Source organism: Balaenoptera physalus (assembly GCF_965194825.1).
Source record: "Balaenoptera physalus genome assembly, chromosome: 16".
NCBI lineage: Eukaryota > Metazoa > Chordata > Mammalia > Artiodactyla > Balaenopteridae > Balaenoptera > Balaenoptera physalus.
Genome location: NC_138898.1, coordinates 92,391,899 through 92,409,995, shown reverse-complemented (window position 1 = coordinate 92,409,995; position 18,097 = coordinate 92,391,899). Strand labels below are relative to the sequence as shown.

At 56.4% G+C, this 18,097-nt stretch overlaps 2 protein-coding genes across 17 annotated transcripts in view; both read left to right on the top strand.

Moving 5' to 3' along the window:
• Window positions 1–2,168, top strand: part of SUN1 (Sad1 and UNC84 domain containing 1) — a 53,531-nt gene extending 51,363 nt beyond the window's left edge. For all 15 annotated transcript variants that reach the window (XM_082430624.1, XM_082430635.1, XM_082430625.1 and 12 more), the window contains one exon: window positions 351–2,168. In XM_082430624.1, coding sequence (XP_082286750.1) covers window positions 351–464 — 114 coding nt within the window. In that variant the 3' untranslated portion in view covers window positions 465–2,168. The remainder of the gene's footprint in view (window positions 1–350) is intronic.
• A 587-nt stretch (window positions 2,169–2,755) lies between these two features.
• Window positions 2,756–17,779, top strand: GET4 (guided entry of tail-anchored proteins factor 4). Of its 2 annotated transcripts, none has more exons than XM_082430647.1 (9): window positions 2,756–2,995; window positions 7,582–7,660; window positions 7,920–8,001; window positions 8,409–8,558; window positions 10,658–10,796; window positions 12,055–12,195; window positions 12,635–12,710; window positions 12,845–12,917; window positions 17,500–17,779. In XM_082430647.1, exons 1-9 carry the CDS (start codon window positions 2,850–2,852, stop codon window positions 17,583–17,585), a joined length of 972 nt encoding a protein of 323 aa, XP_082286773.1. In that variant the 5' UTR covers window positions 2,756–2,849; the 3' UTR covers window positions 17,586–17,779. The 2 variants fall into 2 exon arrangements, with proteins under 2 accessions (XP_082286773.1, XP_082286774.1); XM_082430648.1 differs by lacking the exon at window positions 2,756–2,995 and adding an exon at window positions 6,781–7,025.
• The last annotated feature ends 318 nt before the right edge of the window (window positions 17,780–18,097 follow it).

The window sequence follows — 18,097 nt, the reverse complement described above, 5'->3', positions numbered from 1 at the left end:
GTCTCCTCACTGCTGCCTGCGTCCACAGGACTTGCCAACACTCACACAAGTGCCCACAGGGTGTGAGGGCCAACTTCTGAGAAAGTGGATCTGAGCTTCCTAGCTTTTGTTCCTGAATGAGCCTTTTTAGTATATAATTTGTTCTGCATAAATGTGTCACAGGTGATGAGTTCTCAAGAGTTTCACCTGAACTTTGTGTCCTGTGATAGATGATGTAGTTCATGTTAAAAGCTTAATCTCCAACTTGGCTGTTTAATCTCAAATCTCTTACCTGGGGAAGTGATTGGGCTTGGTGGTAGTAATATGAAATAAGTGTGATTTTTTTTTTTTTCCCCCCTCCTCAATTGCAGAAAAGACCAGAAAGAGCTTTCCAAATAGTGGAACTTCGGATTTTTTCTAACTGGGGCCATCCCGAATACACATGTCTTTACCGGTTCAGAGTTCATGGAGAGCCTATCAAGTAAAGAGACTACTCACGGTTCTTGTACATTTTGTATATATACTGGGACAGCCTGGAACACTGGAATCCTTCCTGGACGCGGGCATACAGAGAGCAGGATAATGTCACCCCTGAAATAAACGCACTGACTGCCAGCAGGACTTGGGCGTGGCAGCGATAAATGCTGACGCCCAGCTTGCTGTTCTGTCCACAGGAAACACTGCATGTTGACTGCTTGGGCTCAGAGACCTGCTAGCTACAGGTGGTCTCTGGAAATTCATTTGAATGTATGGTTCACAAAGACACTTACTTTTGGCCTGGGGGATTTGTTTTTGAACATAAAACTCTTTGTATTTGCTTGACATCAGGAACAAAGCAAAGGAAGTTAAAAGGTTTGGAGTGTTTTTGAAGCCCTGACAGCGGCCTTCACTGGCCCTTTTAAAGGACCTTCTGGGGCAGATACGTGTTCAACCCAGCACACGTTTCTTTCAGGGAAGAACAGTGTCACCAAAGTTCAGAGTTCTGAACTCCCTTTCTTTAGGGTGAGATTCTCCTCTATTCGGCACCAGTAGTTCTTTCAAGTCACTAGGTGGGGAAGTAATGAAAACGGGTTCTCCTGCCTAGTTTGCTCCCACTTCTGAGAACGATTTTCTGTCAGGTCTTGGCGTGTGAACATATCTGTTCAGGAACCCTGGAGAGTTTCCCTTTGCAGGTTGAAGTGGGTCTGCTTCGAAAGGGGATGGTCTGGATCTACACAGACATGTAAATAGAGTTCTCAGGTCTCCACTGGGCTCATCCCATCGGATTTTCCCTGCAGTTTTACTTCACACTATGAATAGGAACCAAGAAATCCAATCTTTTGGATATGTTCAGGTTTTGTTTTGAATTTTTCTGGAAAAGCAAACACTAACATGCTTTAAGTCTTTCAGAGGCTTATGCTTTTATTCCACTGATGGTTATTAAAGGAGATTGTCCGTGATTGTGGCAAATTCATGAAACCAGGACATTTGGTGATTAGGTTTTCTTACAGCAGCACTTTGTACTGGCTCTGGTTGGGATTTGCCTTTTATTACAGCTGTTGGCCATTCTCTCTCAATTCCTGTGAGACTTGCTTTGGTTATAATTAGTATTTAATATTTTGACTATTTTACTGAGCAGACTTTATAAATGAGATATCTGCAAGGCACTTAAAGTGTTACAGATGTTTTACCTTAAAAATTATTTAAGTTTTATTGGGTTAAGACAGTCTTTTGGTGTACCATAAATGTTGTATTTTCAGAAAAAGATAAAATGATGGTGCTGACTGGTTTTCTGAAGAGTTTTATGTATATTGCACAACAGTCCTCAGATATACAAAAACTACATAAACTAGCATTTTTTTCACTCTTGTTAGAATTGAAACTAATGCCTATGCAGTTAAGTTGGGTAAAACGTATACAGATGTTTCATATATTAAAGGATACATATATAAATCAAAATTTCCTATATAAAACTAAATTTGGGAGATGGGGTGGAAATATTTTGAATATTAATTTATTTTTAAAGATGAGAGATAGGACTTTGTGCAATGTATTTTTGTAAATGCTTTTCAAAATATTTGTCATTGGTTGAGCTTCTTTCGCTGCCACCAAATTGGTAAGATGCTATCGAAACGTTTAAATAAAGAGTTTTAATTTTTAAAAAAATGCATGTGATATTTCAGATGAACAATAAACAGTGTGTTCCTTTCTGTACCTGCTTTGTCTCTGCCCCGGGCGGGGAGGGGAACACAGCGCGTGGAGCGGCCCCTCCCAGGACCCCTCTGGGCCGGGAGCGCATCCGGCCCGCGTTGTCGGGCCGCCGGACTCGGAGCCGCGTGCGTCCCCGCCGTGCGCGCCCCGCTCGCGGGCGTGTCTCCGCGCTTCCACACGAACCACTTACGAGAGAAGAGCGGCGTGTTCGGGTCTCGGGCGTCGGGGCGAGCGCTGATCCCGAGCGCCCGAGTGGGAAAGCTGCCCCGGGACCCCGAGCCGCCGGCATACCCGGAAAGTATTTATTGGAAAGTCTAAATACCTCAGCGGCCTCAGTTACAGCAAAGACCACCCTCCCCGCGCCAGAGCTGCGTTCTCCCCGCCGCCGGCCCGCCATTGTAGCGTCAGCTCCGCCCCGCGGGGTCACGTGCCGCCCTCAGCCGCGCCCCCGCGGTCGTCTGCAGGCCGCGCCGTCACTCTCCGGAGCCCCTCCCTTTGGTCGTGTGCCCGCCCTCCCCAGGCTGCGCAGGCCCGCCCCGCGGTCACGTGGACGCCCGCGCACCGCCCGCGGCTCCTCGTGAGCCACCGTAGAGGGCTTCGGGCGGCCGCCGGGACGGAAGCCGAGAGGCGCCGCCGACCGCGCCTGCGACAGCGTCAGCCCTGCGCGGAGCGCCGGCCCAATGGCGGCGGCGATGGCCGAGGAGAGCGCCCGGAACGGCGCCCGCAACCGCGGCGGCGTCCAGCGCGTGGAGGGCAAGCTGCGTGCCAGCGTCGAGAAGGGCGACTATTATGAGGCGCACCAGATGTACCGGACCCTCTTCTTCAGGTAGCCACTGCGCCGCGGCCGCCGCCTTCCAGGGCTTTCCGCCCGGCCGCCTCCCATTGGCCGCGCCGCGCCGCCCCGCGCCCCCATTGGCCCGCGCCGCTGCCCGTCGCCTGGGCGGTGGGAGCAAGGGCCGTGCGGTGGCCGGGGGAGGGCTGCGGCCCGGGAGCGAGACCCGGGACCCCGACCCAGAACCATGACCGAGACCCCAGACTCCGCCCAGACTCTGGACTCAGACGCAGACCGAGACCCCAGACCCAGCCCGGACTCTGGAAGCCGACGCAGACCGAGACCCCAGACCCGGCCCAGATTCTGGACTCCGACCCAAACCCCTGGTCGAGACCCCAGACCCAACGCAGACCCCTGATCAAGACCCCAGACCCGGCCCAGACTCCGGATCCCGCCCCAGACCCCTGACCCGCCCCAGACTCCGGACCCAGACCCAAAGCCCTGGCCGAGACCCCAGACTCCGGACCCAGACCCGAACCCCGGACGCAGACTCCGGACCCCAGTCCCCGGCCCAGACCACCCGCCCCCGCCCCGACCCGAGCGCCTTTGGGTTTGAAGCCCCAGCTCCGAGTTCCACGGTTTTCCTGCCTCTGGGAGTCCCGTCGCGAGGCTGTAAACATATTTCTCGTCTTGTTGTGTAGCCCTTGCTCACCCGAGTGTCTTGTTACTAAGCCAGCTGTTCCCATAAAGCCGGTATTTTTGTTGTACCTGCGCTGCCCGCTGGCCACGTGCGGCAGTTGAGCTTCTGAAATGCGAGTCCCTAACGACCTGGGCGGTGAGGGTAAAAACACGGCCTTCAAAGACTTAAAGCAGAGAAAATGTCAGGTAATTAGTTAGGAACCTTCAACTCTTGAGCGCACGTTGAAGTGATGCTTGAATATATTGGATTAAATAAAATGTCTTTTTTTAGTGTGGCCTTAGGAATTTAGGTTTTCTTAAACCTAGCTCAGTTTTCTTTTGGACTGCAGTGTGTCACACCGTTTCTGCTGTCATGCAGCTACTGCTATAGTTTTTTAGTTGTTCTTACATGTGTAAGGCATTCCTGTATATTACACGCGTTCTGTTAGCCTAAAGGTTTCTTGCCAGAAAGCATTTGAGACGTTCGTTAGCATTTAAAGATAGTTTTAGAGGATTTAATCTGTTCTGTGGAATGCTTTTTCGTTCTAAACTGCTGCAGAACAGCAAATATTTTGCTATGATATCTAAAGGCAGTCATGCCTGCGTTACACCATTTAGGCCTAGATTTAAATTTTTTCTTTAAATAGTAAGTTGAATCAATATTCTGGGAACTCTGGCAGTACTTTCTGCTTTGGTTGTAGTTGGGTTTAGACGTAACGCTTCGTGTCCCAGACCGAGTTTGAGCTCTGTCGCCAGAGGACCAGGTAGGGGTGAGTTGGTTGTTCTTCACGGGATGAGCTAAAGATGTGAGTAGGCTTTAAGGTCTGTAACGTCGAGCGTTCGGCCTGGCGGCTTAGCCAGTCAGATCTGTGTGATGGGGAGCTTTCGTAGCGCTCAAGATTTGTCCTGGTGCTTGCTTTTCTTGGGGACTTCTATATAAGTATTTGCCCCAGTGACTAGTCAGCAAAACTGGATCTTCCCAAAGATAAACACGGCGTTCCTTGTTTTGAGCCAGTTCTGCAGTTGCTGCTGTACCAGGAACGTGATTGTTGATTAGCTTTGAAGAGGCCAGTCCCTGTGCCCAGAGTGTGCTTTGTGCTGACGTGGGGGCAGATGCAGGCTGTCCACCAGCCCGGCCTTGACCTGGGTTCGCATTCTCCCCCTGCTCTGTGACCTGTGATCCAGGACAGCTTGTTGAATCTCTTCTCTGAGCCTTGGCTTCCTCTTTGATCTTTTAGGGGTTCCTACACCTCTTCAGAGCTCCTGAGAAGTAAGTGGTCTCCGGTGGGCCTCCGTGGGGGATGCGGTGGACTCAGGCGCGGTAGCAGTTGTGGCCGTCCGGGGGCCCAGCTGAAAAGGCCTGGAGTTGTCCCTGTCTCTGCTGGGTACCGTCCACGTTCGGACCTGCGATTGCAGCCCTGGTTTAGAGCTCTGCACGGGGGCCCTGAGAAGTCAGCTTTGCTCTTTTTATGTCTTTCTATAAATAAGTGCTTTTAAGTGTTTATATAAAATGTAAAACTTTATAGGTTTTGACATATGTACACACCCAAGAAATTATCACCAATCAAGGTACTGAAAATACCCATCATCCCCGAAAGCTTTCTCATCTGCCTTTACAGTGAATTTTTCACTGCTTGCCCCCAGGCACCCACTGATCTCTCTGTCATGGTAGATGGGTTTGCATTTTCTGGAATTTTATTTAAGTAGAATTGTATAGTATGTTCTTTTTTTATTTGGCTTTTTGAATTCCCTCAGCATGATCATCTCAAGATTCATCTTTATGTGTATCATTAGTTAATTTTTATTGTTGAGTGGTGTTCCATTGTATGGGTGGCCTACAGTTTACCCATTCACCTCTGGGATGAGTTCACCAGTCTATGCTATTTTAATTCACTTACACTGTGTCCCCCAGCAGTTTGAGGAGGGGGAGGAGGAACTGGGCAGCCCGGGAGGTTGGACTTATTGGGGGGGGTGTGCTGCAGCCGGGGCAGGAGCCAATGGTTCTGAGAGAGGCCGAGCTCCGTCTCCTCGAAGGTGCGGGTGCCGTGGGCGCTCCCTTGTCTCTTCAGCCTTCTCTCTGCCGGGACGGGAGAGGGTCCGTTTTCCAGGCCTGATGGGTTATTGGTACTTTGGCGACTGCTCTGTAGGGTGGCCCGTGGCCTGGAGGGGCCTCTGCCCCCGCCGGGATTTAACTGTGAAAGGGGCCTCGCTGCCCAGGGGCCTTCCTGAGATGAGTGTCGATTGTGGATGTTTTGTGTCTTAAATGAAGAAATATTTTGAAAGAGGAACTTCAAACCTGTGTTCTCAACCACCTGGGGGTAGGATGGAGCGCCTGGGAGAGGGCGTGAGGTGGACACTGCGTCTGCGTCGTTAGTGTTAACGCTTGTGTCTATGCTCTGCTTTTAAAAAAAAAAGCGAAATGAACGATTGCACGGACGCAGCGCGGGGGGGGGGGGGGCGCTGCGGTGGGGGAGGGGCGGCGGTGCTCTGAGCCCCCAGGCCTCGGTGGCACCCCGTCCCCTCCGGCTCGGGCACCGGGAAGCCACGTCCGCCCTTCCCAGGGCTCTGCGGTGCCCAGCGAGCACGTCGGGCTTTCAGGGTGCCTGTCACTGCTGCGGGGTTTCCAGCGTTCCTGGACCCGCGGCGGGCAGCTCGAGGTCCCCTCCTGCGGGGCAGGGCTGCCCAGGGCTGTGCGGCTACGGTCACTGGGAGCCGGAGCCAGAGCCGCCGCCCCAGGAATCCAGCCTGTCTGCCTCTCGGGGCTCTGCTCCCTCCCCAACTTTCTAGGCATTCATCTCTTGCTGTGCCTCGGGGAGGAGAGTCCGGAGCCTTGTCGTGTCCCCAGAGCTGAGCCGGGCTGCGTGACTGTCCCTTAGGAGGCGTGCCCACCGTCCGGACGTCTGTGCCGGTGGCGGCGCGAGGGCTCATTTTTCCAGAAGCCCCCGTTCCGTGCCCATGACCCACAGGTGCCCCGGTCTGCTCCTCGGGCTGCGGGATTCTCCTCCTGGTCCCCCCCCGGGTGCTGACCGGGACGAGGCTGGTGCAGAAAAGCCCTTTTCTGTGGTTGGTCCCGGCCTGAGCCTCGGGCCGCGAGCCAGAGGGCAGCGGGGCTCCCCCGTCTCCGTCTCCGGCGCGCCTGCGGGCGGCGTCTCTGACTCCGCTTGTCTGGGCCGGGACGCAGGTCTGACCGGCTGGGCGGGTTTCCTTCCTGATCCTCCCTGAGAGGAACGTGCAGCCAGTGGGCTCGGTGTCCTGCGCTCAGCTCGGGCCTGGCCCTGCCCCCCTGAACGTCCGTCTCACTTGTCGTGGACGGAGCATCCTTTCTGTCCCGTGTGTGCCGAGTTGCCTGTCAGGCTCTCGTCCGTCTGCAGTTCGGGGAGCCGGCTTTTCCCAGCTTCCGTCCCTGGTGAGAAACGTTCCAGGTGGAAAGTGGTCGGGGTGGAGGGGGCAGCAGAGGGGGCAGCCCGGCAGGCCCTCGGCCCCAACACGTGGCCCTCGCCTGGTTCTCGCTGCCCCTCACCACAGCCAGGCCTGTGCTTGAAGCTGGAAGTGGCCCCCGGCCCCTCGCTGGTCCCTCTGCTGAGACCCCTGCCCAGCTGCAGGGAGGCTCTGCTTCCGGCCCCTGGCCCATTTGGGCGGAGAGAGTGCCTGGCACCCTGTCATCAGACGGCGCTGCTGCTGCCCCGGGGCGCCTCGTGGGCGGAGGGGCTGGGCCATGGGCGCCCAGCGCCAAGCCTGACGGACGGGGGTCGGGGGCAGCTCCGGGAGGAGCCCTCGGGACCCGAAGCCCAGCTCGGCTCTGTTCTCAGCGGAGGAGTATGTGGGGCGGGTGCTCGCTTCCTACTCGGATGCCGAATCTTTGGGATCTGATCTCCGAAACCACCCCTGTGAGTCTGGGTGGCCGTGCTTCGGCGGCCTGTGAGATCCCGGACCTGGCCGGCCCTGCCCTTCTCTCCGTGCAGGTACATGGCCCAGAGCAAGCACGCCGAGGCCCGCGAGCTCATGTGCTCAGGAGCCCTGCTGTTCTTCAGCCACGGCCAGGTGAGCCGTCTGCCCGGGGCCAGGGTTGGCATGGGGCGTCCAGGGAGAGGCCTGGTGGGGAGCCTGGGCCGAGCGTCCCCGTGTCCCAGCACCGGTGTGGGGCCTGAGGGCTAGTGGCCTTGGTGCTCAGAACCATCTCTTAGGTGCAGTCGGTCGCCGGTTTCTAACTGGAAACCAGAGCCACTTCCCAGCCTCACCATCTTCTGAAAATGGGCCAGAGCCTCGCTTCCCACTGACAGTCCTTTTGTACGTTTTATAGCAAAACAGTGCGGCTGATTTGTCCATGCTGGTCCTGGAGTCGCTGGAGAAGGCGGAGGCCGAGGTGGTCGATGAGCTGCTGGGTGAGACAGAGTGGACACGCGTGCCGTTGCCACTTCACCGTACCGTTCCCCCGCCCCCCCCCCCAAACGCACCCAGCCTCCCTGGCACGCGGTGGGTGCCACGTGGTCTGGAGCCCCTGCCCCGTTGGGCGAGCCCTTCTGCGAGCTGCCCGGCCGGAAAGGCGCGCGCGGATCCCCGCTGGGGCAGCCCCCCTCCCTTCTGCTCCCCGACGCAGGCTCAGCTGTGGGGAGGCATCACGGTGAGGACGGTCAGGGTGGCCCCAGGACCCCACCGCTGTGCCTGCCGCTTCTCCGCTTTCTTTCAACGTGAAACAGTTGTTTTTAATTAACTTCTGTGAGACGCACGATACAGATCAGAAGCAGCCACGGGTCCCTCTGGGTCAGGCTTGTGTGGGTGTCGTTTGCAGAAAGTCTGGCCAAGCTGTTCAGTCTGATGGATCCCAACTCCCCGGAGCGAGTGGCATTTGTGTCTCGAGCCCTGAAGTGGTCCAGTGGGGGGTCCGGGAAGCTGGGCCACCCACGGCTCCACCAGCTGCTGGCCCTCACGCTGTGGAAAGGTAGGCCGTGGGCCCGTGGCTGGGCAGGGGCTCCTGCGGGCAGGTGGGCCAGGGAACAGGCGGCCCTCCTGATGCTCTCGGGGCCGCTGCTGGTGGGGTCTGTTCGGATCAATTAAAATCATCTGCGCTGCTGACAGGGGTTGGGGGGTGGCGGCCCTCTGAGTCTCACGGCCTCCACGTCTGGCTGAGTGTGAACACCTGCTGCGCTCGGGTGGGCGGCGCGTTCTCTTGTCTGGAGCTTCCGGTCCCCCGCGGACCACCCGCTCCCCCGCGCTGGGGCCTCCTTCCAGGACGTCCTTCCCCCGCCGGCGCTCTGCCAGCACTTCTCTTGTCTTCTAAGTGAGCGTTTGCGGGGGCTGCTCGGTCCACGCGAGGGGGTCGTGTCCCGGGCTCAGGCATAGGAAGGGGAGCGGCCTGAGTCGCTCCTGGGCGGGTGTGAGGGAGCTGTGCCACCTGGGGCCTCGCGTGGCAGCCGTGCGTGCAGCTCAGCCACGTGGTGGCCGAGGGGTCTGGGCCCCGCCGGCCAGGTCAGCTCTGTGCCTCGTCCTCATGGGCGTCACCTGGGCGGGGGCAGGCGGAGGGACGGCGACCTTGGGCAGGTGCCTTGGGACCGCGCGTGTCTGGGGCTGTGGGAATTTGGAAGGTCTAGACGCTCCGTCATCTAGACCTCTGGATGCTCGTGCTGGGGCTCTGTCGGCGGATCCGTTCAGCCAACAGCCGCCCTCCGCACTGCCTCGTCGGCCGGGTGGGCCGCCTGCAGCATCAGTACCTCGATTCACACCCGCCTCATGCAGCCTGTGTGCCAGGGTGCCAGGCAGAGCTGGAGGGGGCCCGTGTCCGCGGGACCCGTGTTAGCGGGACCGGCGCCTGGCGCGAAGCAGGGCGTGTGGCGCCTGCTCAGAGGCCTGGCCGGTGTCGAGCGCTGTTAAGCTCTCGTATATTTCACATTGAATGTTTGAACCTCAAGACCTAAGCATCTTAAGGGGTCGCGTCAGGCACAGATGGCGAGTGAGGCCAGCGGGCCCCCGCGCCATGGGAGGCCGTGCTGAGGGGTGTCTGCAGGGCCCCGGCGGTGGGCGGCCTCCGGGCAGGCGTGGGGTGTGGCCCGGGGCCCGCCATGCTGTGCAGGGCGCCGTGGGAGACCTGCCTGCCCTCAGTGTCCCCGCTCCACTGGGGTCTCGCGCGGGCGCCTCTCCGGGGCTTGAGGGTGCCTGGTGACCTGCCGGATTTCTCTTCTCACGTGGAGGCTCTAAAGCCAAAAGGTCGCTCTTGGGGTTGGAGGGAGAGGAGACCAACGAAACGCAGCCACGCAGAGCGGGCTCTTCCCCGAGGTCGCCCTGCAGCGCCGGGAGCCTGTGCTGGGGGGCAGCGGTGATCTGGGGTGCCCAGGCGGGAGGAGAGTGCTGGTGGAAGGTGGGAGAAGGCCTAGCCCGGGAGGCGTGCCCTCTGTCCTGAAGGAGAGGGAGCCAGTGCGGCGTGTGAGTGGGAACTGGGGGGCTGCCCTGGAGCTGGGTCTCTGCCTTAGCACCGCTGACTCCGGGCGTCATCCCTGGGCTCCCCAACTAGGTGCCAGAAGCCCCCCAGCTGTGACGGCTGACACCGGCTCCAGACCTTTCCCTGTGTCTGGAGGAGGGGTCGAGTCGCTCTGGGCGAGAGCCATCGGCGTGGAAGGTGGATCCACGGGGGAGGAGGGGGTGTGCGTGTCCAGGTGAAACTGGGGAGGTTGGGAGTTTGGTCGCTTTTTAAGAAAACAGACCGTTAGAACCCACGTAGAGCTCAGTAGCCGGTTTAGAGTCAAAGGCTCCCAACAGCGGAGCAGCAGAGGAAGCACCGTGCCTGGAGAGCCGGCGTCCAGCCCTGTCCTGGCTCCTTGTCAGAACGGCGGACTCGGGGCCCAGAGGGCCGCCGGGCTCCGCCGTGCACATGCCCCACTGGCGGGACGCCGCCTTCCTGACCGACTCCCAGGTGACCCCGACTCGAGTGGGGACACAGCCCGGGTGGACGTCAGTGTGGCGATGACGTGGGACCGCCGTCCTCCCTGCCTGCGGGGCGGGGGGAGGAGGGGGCACTCACAGCGGCCTCCTTGCCTGCCTCCGCAGAACAGAACTACTGCGAGTCCCGGTACCACTTCCTGCACTCCAGCGACGGCGAGGGCTGCGCCGACATGCTGGTGGAGTACTCCACGGCCCGGGGCTTCCGCAGCGAGGTGGACATGTTCGTGGCCCAGGCTGTCCTCCAGTAGGTACCCGCTTGCTGTCCGGCCCTTGCGTCCGTGGCCTCCTGGGGTCCAGGGCTGGCCTCTGGTTGAGCCTCGCGTGAGGACAGGCCTGCAGTCACTCAGCGTCCCACACGCAGCTCACGTCCCCCAGTGTGACCCTGCTGCTGACCTCCGGGCACCCCAGACATGCCCCTCAGCTCCCCTAGACCGACTTGTGATGTTTCCATTGGCGGTAGAAGTACTTTCTGTGCTTTAAATGAGCGTTTTGTTGCCACTGATTTTCTATTTTCCCCATTATGTATCACGTTTGGGGGCGCTGGTTAGTGTTGTGCAACTGTTTTTTTTAGGGCACATACATTCACCAAACTTTCAGCCTCCTGGGATGTGAAGTACGCGTGCATCACAGCCTTTGTTCAGAGGCCGTTTGCCTTCCCAGGTGTTTTGTGCATCCAGACGCAGTGATGGGGTATCGCCCGCCCGCTCCCCGCCTCAGCTCTGTGTCTCTGCCCCTCTGTCCCAGTTGGGCCTCCTCCTCTTTTGTTTTCTTCCGACAATTTATCTTGAAACCCAGCAGCGTCGCCAGAGGCGTGAGCACCCTGTGGGGGTCACACAGACGAGAGCACACGTTTGGTGACCTGGCGCCTGACCTCCCTTCCCAGTGGACCATGTGTTTGTCGATGAGATGACTCCCTCCCACAAAAGCACTTGGATCTGGTGGCCGGGCCTTGGGATGGGGTGTGTCCCATGAGTTGGGGTGGACGGGGAGCTTCCGAGCTCCCACAAGTCACCACTTGTTGCTGAATCTGTGACTTTGAAAACGAAACTTGTTTAAAATCCAGAACTCGCTGGCCCTGGGTTTGGCATGTGGTGCCAGTTGTTTCCTCTGGCGTGAGCCCTTTCTCGTCCATCCGTCTTTGTCGAGGGCGTGCACCACAGTAAAGTCCGGCCGTGGACACGTCCTCCATGGGGCGGAAACAGGAGCCGGGGCAGCCTCTGGGCCACCGTGCTCTCGCGGGCAGGGGCAGACAGGTGTGGGACAGGTTCAGGGCGCCCCGCTGTCTCCTGGATCTGCTGACCTTGAACATGTCACCTTCTCAAGTTAGTTCTCCCTGGCCGTAAACCTTGGGCCTCCCTGGGGTGGCTGGTCCACGCGAGGGGCCTGGCTGGTGCCCTCGGGGTGTTGCACGGGGGCACAGGGCCCTCTGGGCAGGCGCTTGTAGAAACCTGTTTCCTCCTCCTCCGGTCAGGTGTGCCCACTCACTGGGATGTTATTTCCAGGTTTCTCTGTTTAAAAAACAAAAGCAGCGCGTCAGTGGTGTTCACGACGTACACACGGAAACATCCGTCCATCGAGAGCGGCCCTCCCTTCGTGCAGCCCCTGCTCAACTTCATCTGGTTTCTGCTGCTGGCCGTCGATGGGTGAGCGTGGGTGTGCGTGTGGGTGTGGGTGTGTAGAGGCGTGTGGGTGAGGCGTGTGCACGTGCTTGTGCAGAGGGGCGTAGGCGTGTACGTGGAGGCACGCAGAGATGTGTGGGTGAGCGTGCGTGGGTGTGGGTGTGAGTGTGTAGAGGCGTGTGGGTGAGGCGTGTGCACGTGCTTGTGTGGAGGGGCATAGACGTGTACGTGAAGGCACGCAGAGATGTGTGGGTGAGCGTGCGTGTGGGTGTGGGTGTGTAGAGGCGTGTGGGTGAGGCGTGTGCCTGTGCGGAGGGGCGTAGGCGTGTACGTGGAGGCACGCAGAGATGTGCGGGTGAGCGTGCGTGTGCGTGTGGGTGTGGGTGTGTAGAGGCGTGTGGTTTCTGTTCACGTCCTCGGTCTTGCGTGGGCATCGGCTATGCCGCGCTCTGTCCTGTTCCAGGGGGAAGCTGACGGTGTTCACGGTGCTGTGTGAGCAGTACCAGCCGTCCCTCCGGCGGGACCCCATGTACAACGAGGTGAGCGGCGGGGGGCGGGCTGAAGCCGGCAACTCCGGGCAGCCGCTGGAGGGGGAGGGGGAGAGAAACTGCGCGGGGTCCGCGTGCAGCCTCGGGCTCAGCGCCCTCCGCGACCACGCCTGTGCCTCTTCCAGTACCTCGACAGGATAGGACAGCTGTTCTTCGGCGTGCCGCCCAAGCAGACGTCTTCCTATGGAGGCTTGCTAGGTGAGGGGCCCGTGGGTCGGGGGCTCGTAGTGGGGGCTTGTGGGTGAGGCCCAGAGCGTGGTGTGCCGGCCGGGGGAGCGGAGCAGGCAGGGGCCTGGAGCGGGGCCCGGTGCCAGCAGGAGGGTTGCGGGCTCCCAGCTGTTTCCCCCTGCGTGTTCCCCAAGCAGAGCTTGTAGGGCCCCCAATGAATAATCGTCTCCTGGGGTCCCTCTCCGTTGGCCACAGAATCGAAGCCAGAGCTCTTTTTTTTGTGGTAAAATACACATTACGTGCAATTCCCCACCTTAACCGTGTTTAAGTACGCAGGACAGTTGTGTGAACTACATGCACACTGTTGTGCAGCGGATCTCCGGAACTTTCCGTCTTCCCAAACTGAGACTCTGCCCCCATTAAACACTGGCTCCCAGTCCCCATCCCCTACTTTCTGTCTCTGTGAACCTCCAGGGACCTCACATAAGTGGCATCACACAGTGTCCTCCTGTGCCGGCTTATGTCACTGTCAGGTTCAGCCCTGTTGTAGCAGGTGCCAGAATTTCCTTCCTTTTTAAGGCTGATTCATGTTCCGTCGTGTGGATAAGACTGCGTCTTCAGTGGACACCTGGGTTCTTCCACCTGTGGCTGCTGTGAATGTGGGTGTGCAAGTTATCTCCTTAAGGTCTTGCTTCCAGTTCTTCTGGGACACCCAGAAGCAGAATTGTTGGATCTGTTTAATTTTTTGAGGAAACGCCACACTGTTTTCCCACAGCAGCTGCTCCCACAGCAGGGCACAGGGGTCCCAGTTCCTCCACATTTTTGCCAACAGTTGCTGTTTTCTGGTCTTTTTAACAGTAGTCATCTTATTAATGGGTCTGAGGTGGTGTCTCTGTTTTGATTGTCCTGATTTGCATTTCCCTAGTGACTAAGCACTTTGCGTATCTTTCGCGTGCTTATTGGCCATTTGTGTGTATGCCTGTTCGTGTCATTTGCTTATTTTTGAATCATGTTGGTTGGTTTACAAGTTCTCTACACTGGGTATTAATTCCCTCCCAGATATATGATTTGCAAATATTTTCTCCCATTCTGTGGGTTGCCTTTTTTATTTATTTTTTTAAGACTTTATTTTTTTAAAGCAGTTATAGATTCACAGCAAAATTCAGAGGACGGTACAGAGATTTCGCATAAATACCCCTTCCCCGCCACAGGTGCAGCCTCCCCATCATCAGCATCCCCAGCAGGTGGTACATTTATCATGGGTGAACCTGCATTGACGTGTCATTATCACCCAAGGTCCAAAGCATTGATACATTAATTAGGGTTCGTTTTTGGTGTTTACGTTCTGTGGGTTTGGACAAAGGTGTGAGGACGTGTATCCGCCATTACAGTATTGTGCAGAGTCGTTGTGGTGCCCTGATAAATTCTCTGTGTTCCACCTGTTCATCCTTCCCTCCCTTGTTGCCTTTTTACTCCCTGGATTGTCTTTTGATGCACAAAATATTTTACTTTTCATGAAGTCTAATTTGTCTCTTTTCCTTTTGTTGCTTCTGCCTTTGGTGTCATTTCCAAATCCAGTGTTACAAAGCTTTTGCCCTGTGGTTTCTTCTAAGAGTTTTATTATTTTAGGTCTTCCATTTAGGTCCTTGATCCATTTTGAGGTGGTTTTTTTATGTGGTGTTTTACTTATATAAGGGTCCAGCTTCATTCTTTGGCATGTGGATTTCCAGTTTTCCCAGCACCAGTTGTTGAAAAGACTGTCCTTTCCCCATCAAGTGGGCACAGAACCCTTGTCAAAAATCATTTGACCATATATGCGAGGATTCATTTCTGGGTTCTGTATTCCATTGGTCGATATCTGTCTGTATGCCAGGACCACACTCTTTTGATGACTGTAGCTTTGTAGTAAATTTTGGAATGAGAAAGTGTGAGACTTCCACCTTTGTTCTTTTTCAAGATTGTTTTGGCTATTTGAGTCCCCTGAGATTCCATATGAATTTTAGGATGGGTTTTTCTATTTCTGCAAAAAAATGTTTTGGGGATTTGAGATTTCATTCAATCTGTAGATTGCTTTGGGTAGTATGACATTTTAACAATATTAAGTCTTTTAGTCTAGGAACATGGGATGTTTGCATTTATTTACGTCTTTAATTTCTTTCAGGAATTTTTTATAGTTTTGATTGTACAATTTTTCACCTCTTTGGTTAAGCTAATTACTAATATTTTATTCTTTTTGATGCTATTGTAAATGGAATTGTTTCTGTAAATAAGTTATTTTGTAGACTCTTCAGAAATTTTTACAAGTAAAATCATATCACTTGCAAGCAGATAATTTTACTACTTTTTTTCAACTTGGAATTCTTTTATTTCTTTTTCTTGCCTAATTGCTCTGGCTAGAACTTGAGGTTCAGTTGACCCTTGAACAACGTGGAGGTTAGGGGTGCTGATCCCCTGCACGGTTGAAAATTGGTGTATTAACTTACAGTTGGCCCATCGTATCTGTGGATTCAACCAACTGCGGACCAGGTAGTACTTTAGTATGCATATAGAAAAACATGCACGATACGTGGGCCCGTACGGTGCAAACCCGTGTTGTTCAGGGGTCACCTGTACCATGTTGAACAGAAGTGGTGGGAGCAGCATCCTTGCCTTGTTCCTGATCTCAGAGGAAGAGCTTTGAATCTGTCGCCGTTGAGTGTGACGTCTGCTGTGGGTTTTTCATATATGCCTTGTATTACATCATAATATGAGAGGGTTTCCTTATGTTCTTTCTTGGTGAGTGTTTTTATGAAAGAGTGTTGAATTTGTCAAATGCATTTTGTGCATCATTTGAGATGATCATTGGTTTTTTTTCCTTCACTCTATTGTGGTGTATCATGTTGATTGATTTTCACATGTTGAGCCATCTTTGCATTCCAGGAACAGATCCCACTTGGTCTTGGTGTCTGATTCTTTCACTATGCTGCTGAATTCGGTTTGCTGGTATTTTGTTGAGGATTTTTGCATCAGTGTTCATAAGGGATATTGGTCTGTAGTTTTCTTTCCTCATAGTGTCTTGTCTGGGTTTGGTATTGGAAGGATGGGTGGTACTAATTCAGTAGCTTCCCCAGTGAAGCCGTGAGGTTCAGGGTTTTTCTTTGTTGGGAGAGATTACACAGTCTCCTTACTCATTAGAGTCTATTCAGAGTATGTATTTCTTTGTGCTTCAGTCTTGGTAGGCGCTGGTGGCCAGATCGCTGGCCCTGCCTCTCAGGGCCAGGCCACCTCCCTGTGTCCTGCCCGTTCTTCTGATGCAGCCTCGGGGCTCCGAGACCACTTGAGTCCTAATCGGCCTCCTGCCCTCCAGCAGGGTGGGGACCAGTGTAGTCCTGCACTTAAAAGTGGGTATTGCCCTCCTTAGTGTTCTAAGTTTTATTTTTGAATAGGTAAAGCTTGTCTCACAGAGTCCAGATGGCAGGCTCGTACCCAGCCCTGCCGCTGTCCCATGGTGACTTGCAGGCCAGGCAGTGCTAGGTTTCCTTAGCTTCCTCCCGGTGGGAACTTTGCAGACATCAGACGGCCTGCAGTGGCAGGACCGGGGGGGCAGCCCCTCGGCGCTTGGTCACGCTGCTCAGCTGTGCTGTTGCTTGTGGCCCTGCCTCATGGGGCTCTCTATGTGTGGGGGGGGGGTGGAGTGAGCGTCTGTCGTTTACGTGGCCATCGTCAAACTGTGCTCCGTGCAAAGGTCTTCCTGTCTCCCAGATTATTTTAAAAGCTGTTTCCCCTTAAATGCAAGTTGGACTTTTTACCTGTAAACTGGGTCTGTCTGGAGTTTTAGTGGAAGGTGTGGGGGGCCACTTCCCTTCTCCAGGCTCTCGTGTCACGGCCACTCGTCTCGGTGGCTGTGTCCTTTCCTGCCCACACCTCGCGCATCTGCAGCGTCTGTCCGTCCACAGTCGTGGTGACATTTTAGCATGTTCAGTCTCGGGCTGCCGTGACTGTCAGCTACTGCGTTCCCGTCTGACTCTCTGCGTTTCCCCACAGAACTTCCAACCGCAGCGGCGTCAGGTGCGGTGACTGGGCCGAGTTCACTGCAGCGCGAGGAGGGTTTTACCCGGAGGGCACTGCTTGCCCTTTGTTTGTTGTTCCCCTTTGCGAGTTGGTTTAGGGTACTTTTTAAACTTTGCTTTTCTATTGACATGAAAGTTCTTTGGATAAAAATTCGGTAAAAAGGAGTGTCCATCTTGACAAGGCCCACAGCAGTTAACGTTGTTATGTGTAGCCTTCGGAACTGTAACATCATCTGACTTCTGGGTCACTTGCGAGTTAACTTGTGAGCGAGTTACCTGCCGCTCGGCCACCCGTGATCCTCCCGGGCCTGTCCTGGCGGCCGTGCAGTGTCCCCTCGACGGGCACCTGGGTCTTCTCCCCTCGCGGCCCCAGCAGAATCCCCGCGTCTCCGGGCGCAGCAGACACATTTCTGTGGCGAGACCCCCAGATGGGGCGCCGGGTTTGGGCTGCTGTTGCCTTGCCAGGCCCCGGTCATGGCACCACGGGAGGAGGCGGCGCCCGGGGGCCGGGCGGCGGGCGAGGGGCGGCCGTGGCCCTGACAGCGCCGCGCGCCTCCTTCCAGGGAACCTTCTGAGCAGCCTCATGGGCTCCTCGGAGCAGGAGGGCGAGGACGGTCAGGACGACAGCAGCCCCATCGAGCTCGACTGACGCCCGCGGACCTGCGCGGACTCGGCCTGGACCGCGGCGGGTGCGGCTCCCGACCCGGGCCCCCCGGCTCCGGCCGAGGCCGAGGGGCCGCACGTTGGGTGTTCTGGGGCTGCCGGGGCCGTGCCGGCCGGGCCGCCGTGTACCTTGAGATGACGCCAATAAAGCACAGGCCCTGCCGCGCCTCCTCTCCCGGCCCTTGTGTCTGGTTTGCTTGGGGAGGGCGCGGTCTTGCACAGGAGGGCCCTGTGCACGCAGCGGGGGTGCCGTGCCCCTCAGGTGGGGCGGGGGTGGCCTGGCACATGTCCTGGGGAGCGCCTGGGCGGCCGCTCCATGCCACACCCCAGGAGCTGCGGCCGAGCGCCCAGCCGTCTCGTCTGCGAGGCTGCAGGACCGTCCACCGTGGGGCAGTACTTATTGTCTCCGGGTGATTGATTCCTGTGACCTGATGTTCTAGGCTTTAACCAAACGGTCAGCCCAGGAACGAGCAGATCTGTCCCTTCGCACTGATGTGT

Excerpts from the sequence above, each read along its gene's own strand:
- GET4 (XM_082430647.1), top strand. The coding sequence starts at position 2,850 with ATGGCGGCGGCGATGGCCGAGGAGAGCGCCCGGAACGGCGCCCGCAAC. Across the intron at positions 7,661-7,919 it reads TGTTCTTCAGCCACGGCCAG|CAAAACAGTGCGGCTGATTT; the intron begins GTGAGCCGTCTG and ends TACGTTTTATAG. Across the intron at positions 12,711-12,844 it reads GGGACCCCATGTACAACGAG|TACCTCGACAGGATAGGACA; the intron begins GTGAGCGGCGGG and ends TGCCTCTTCCAG.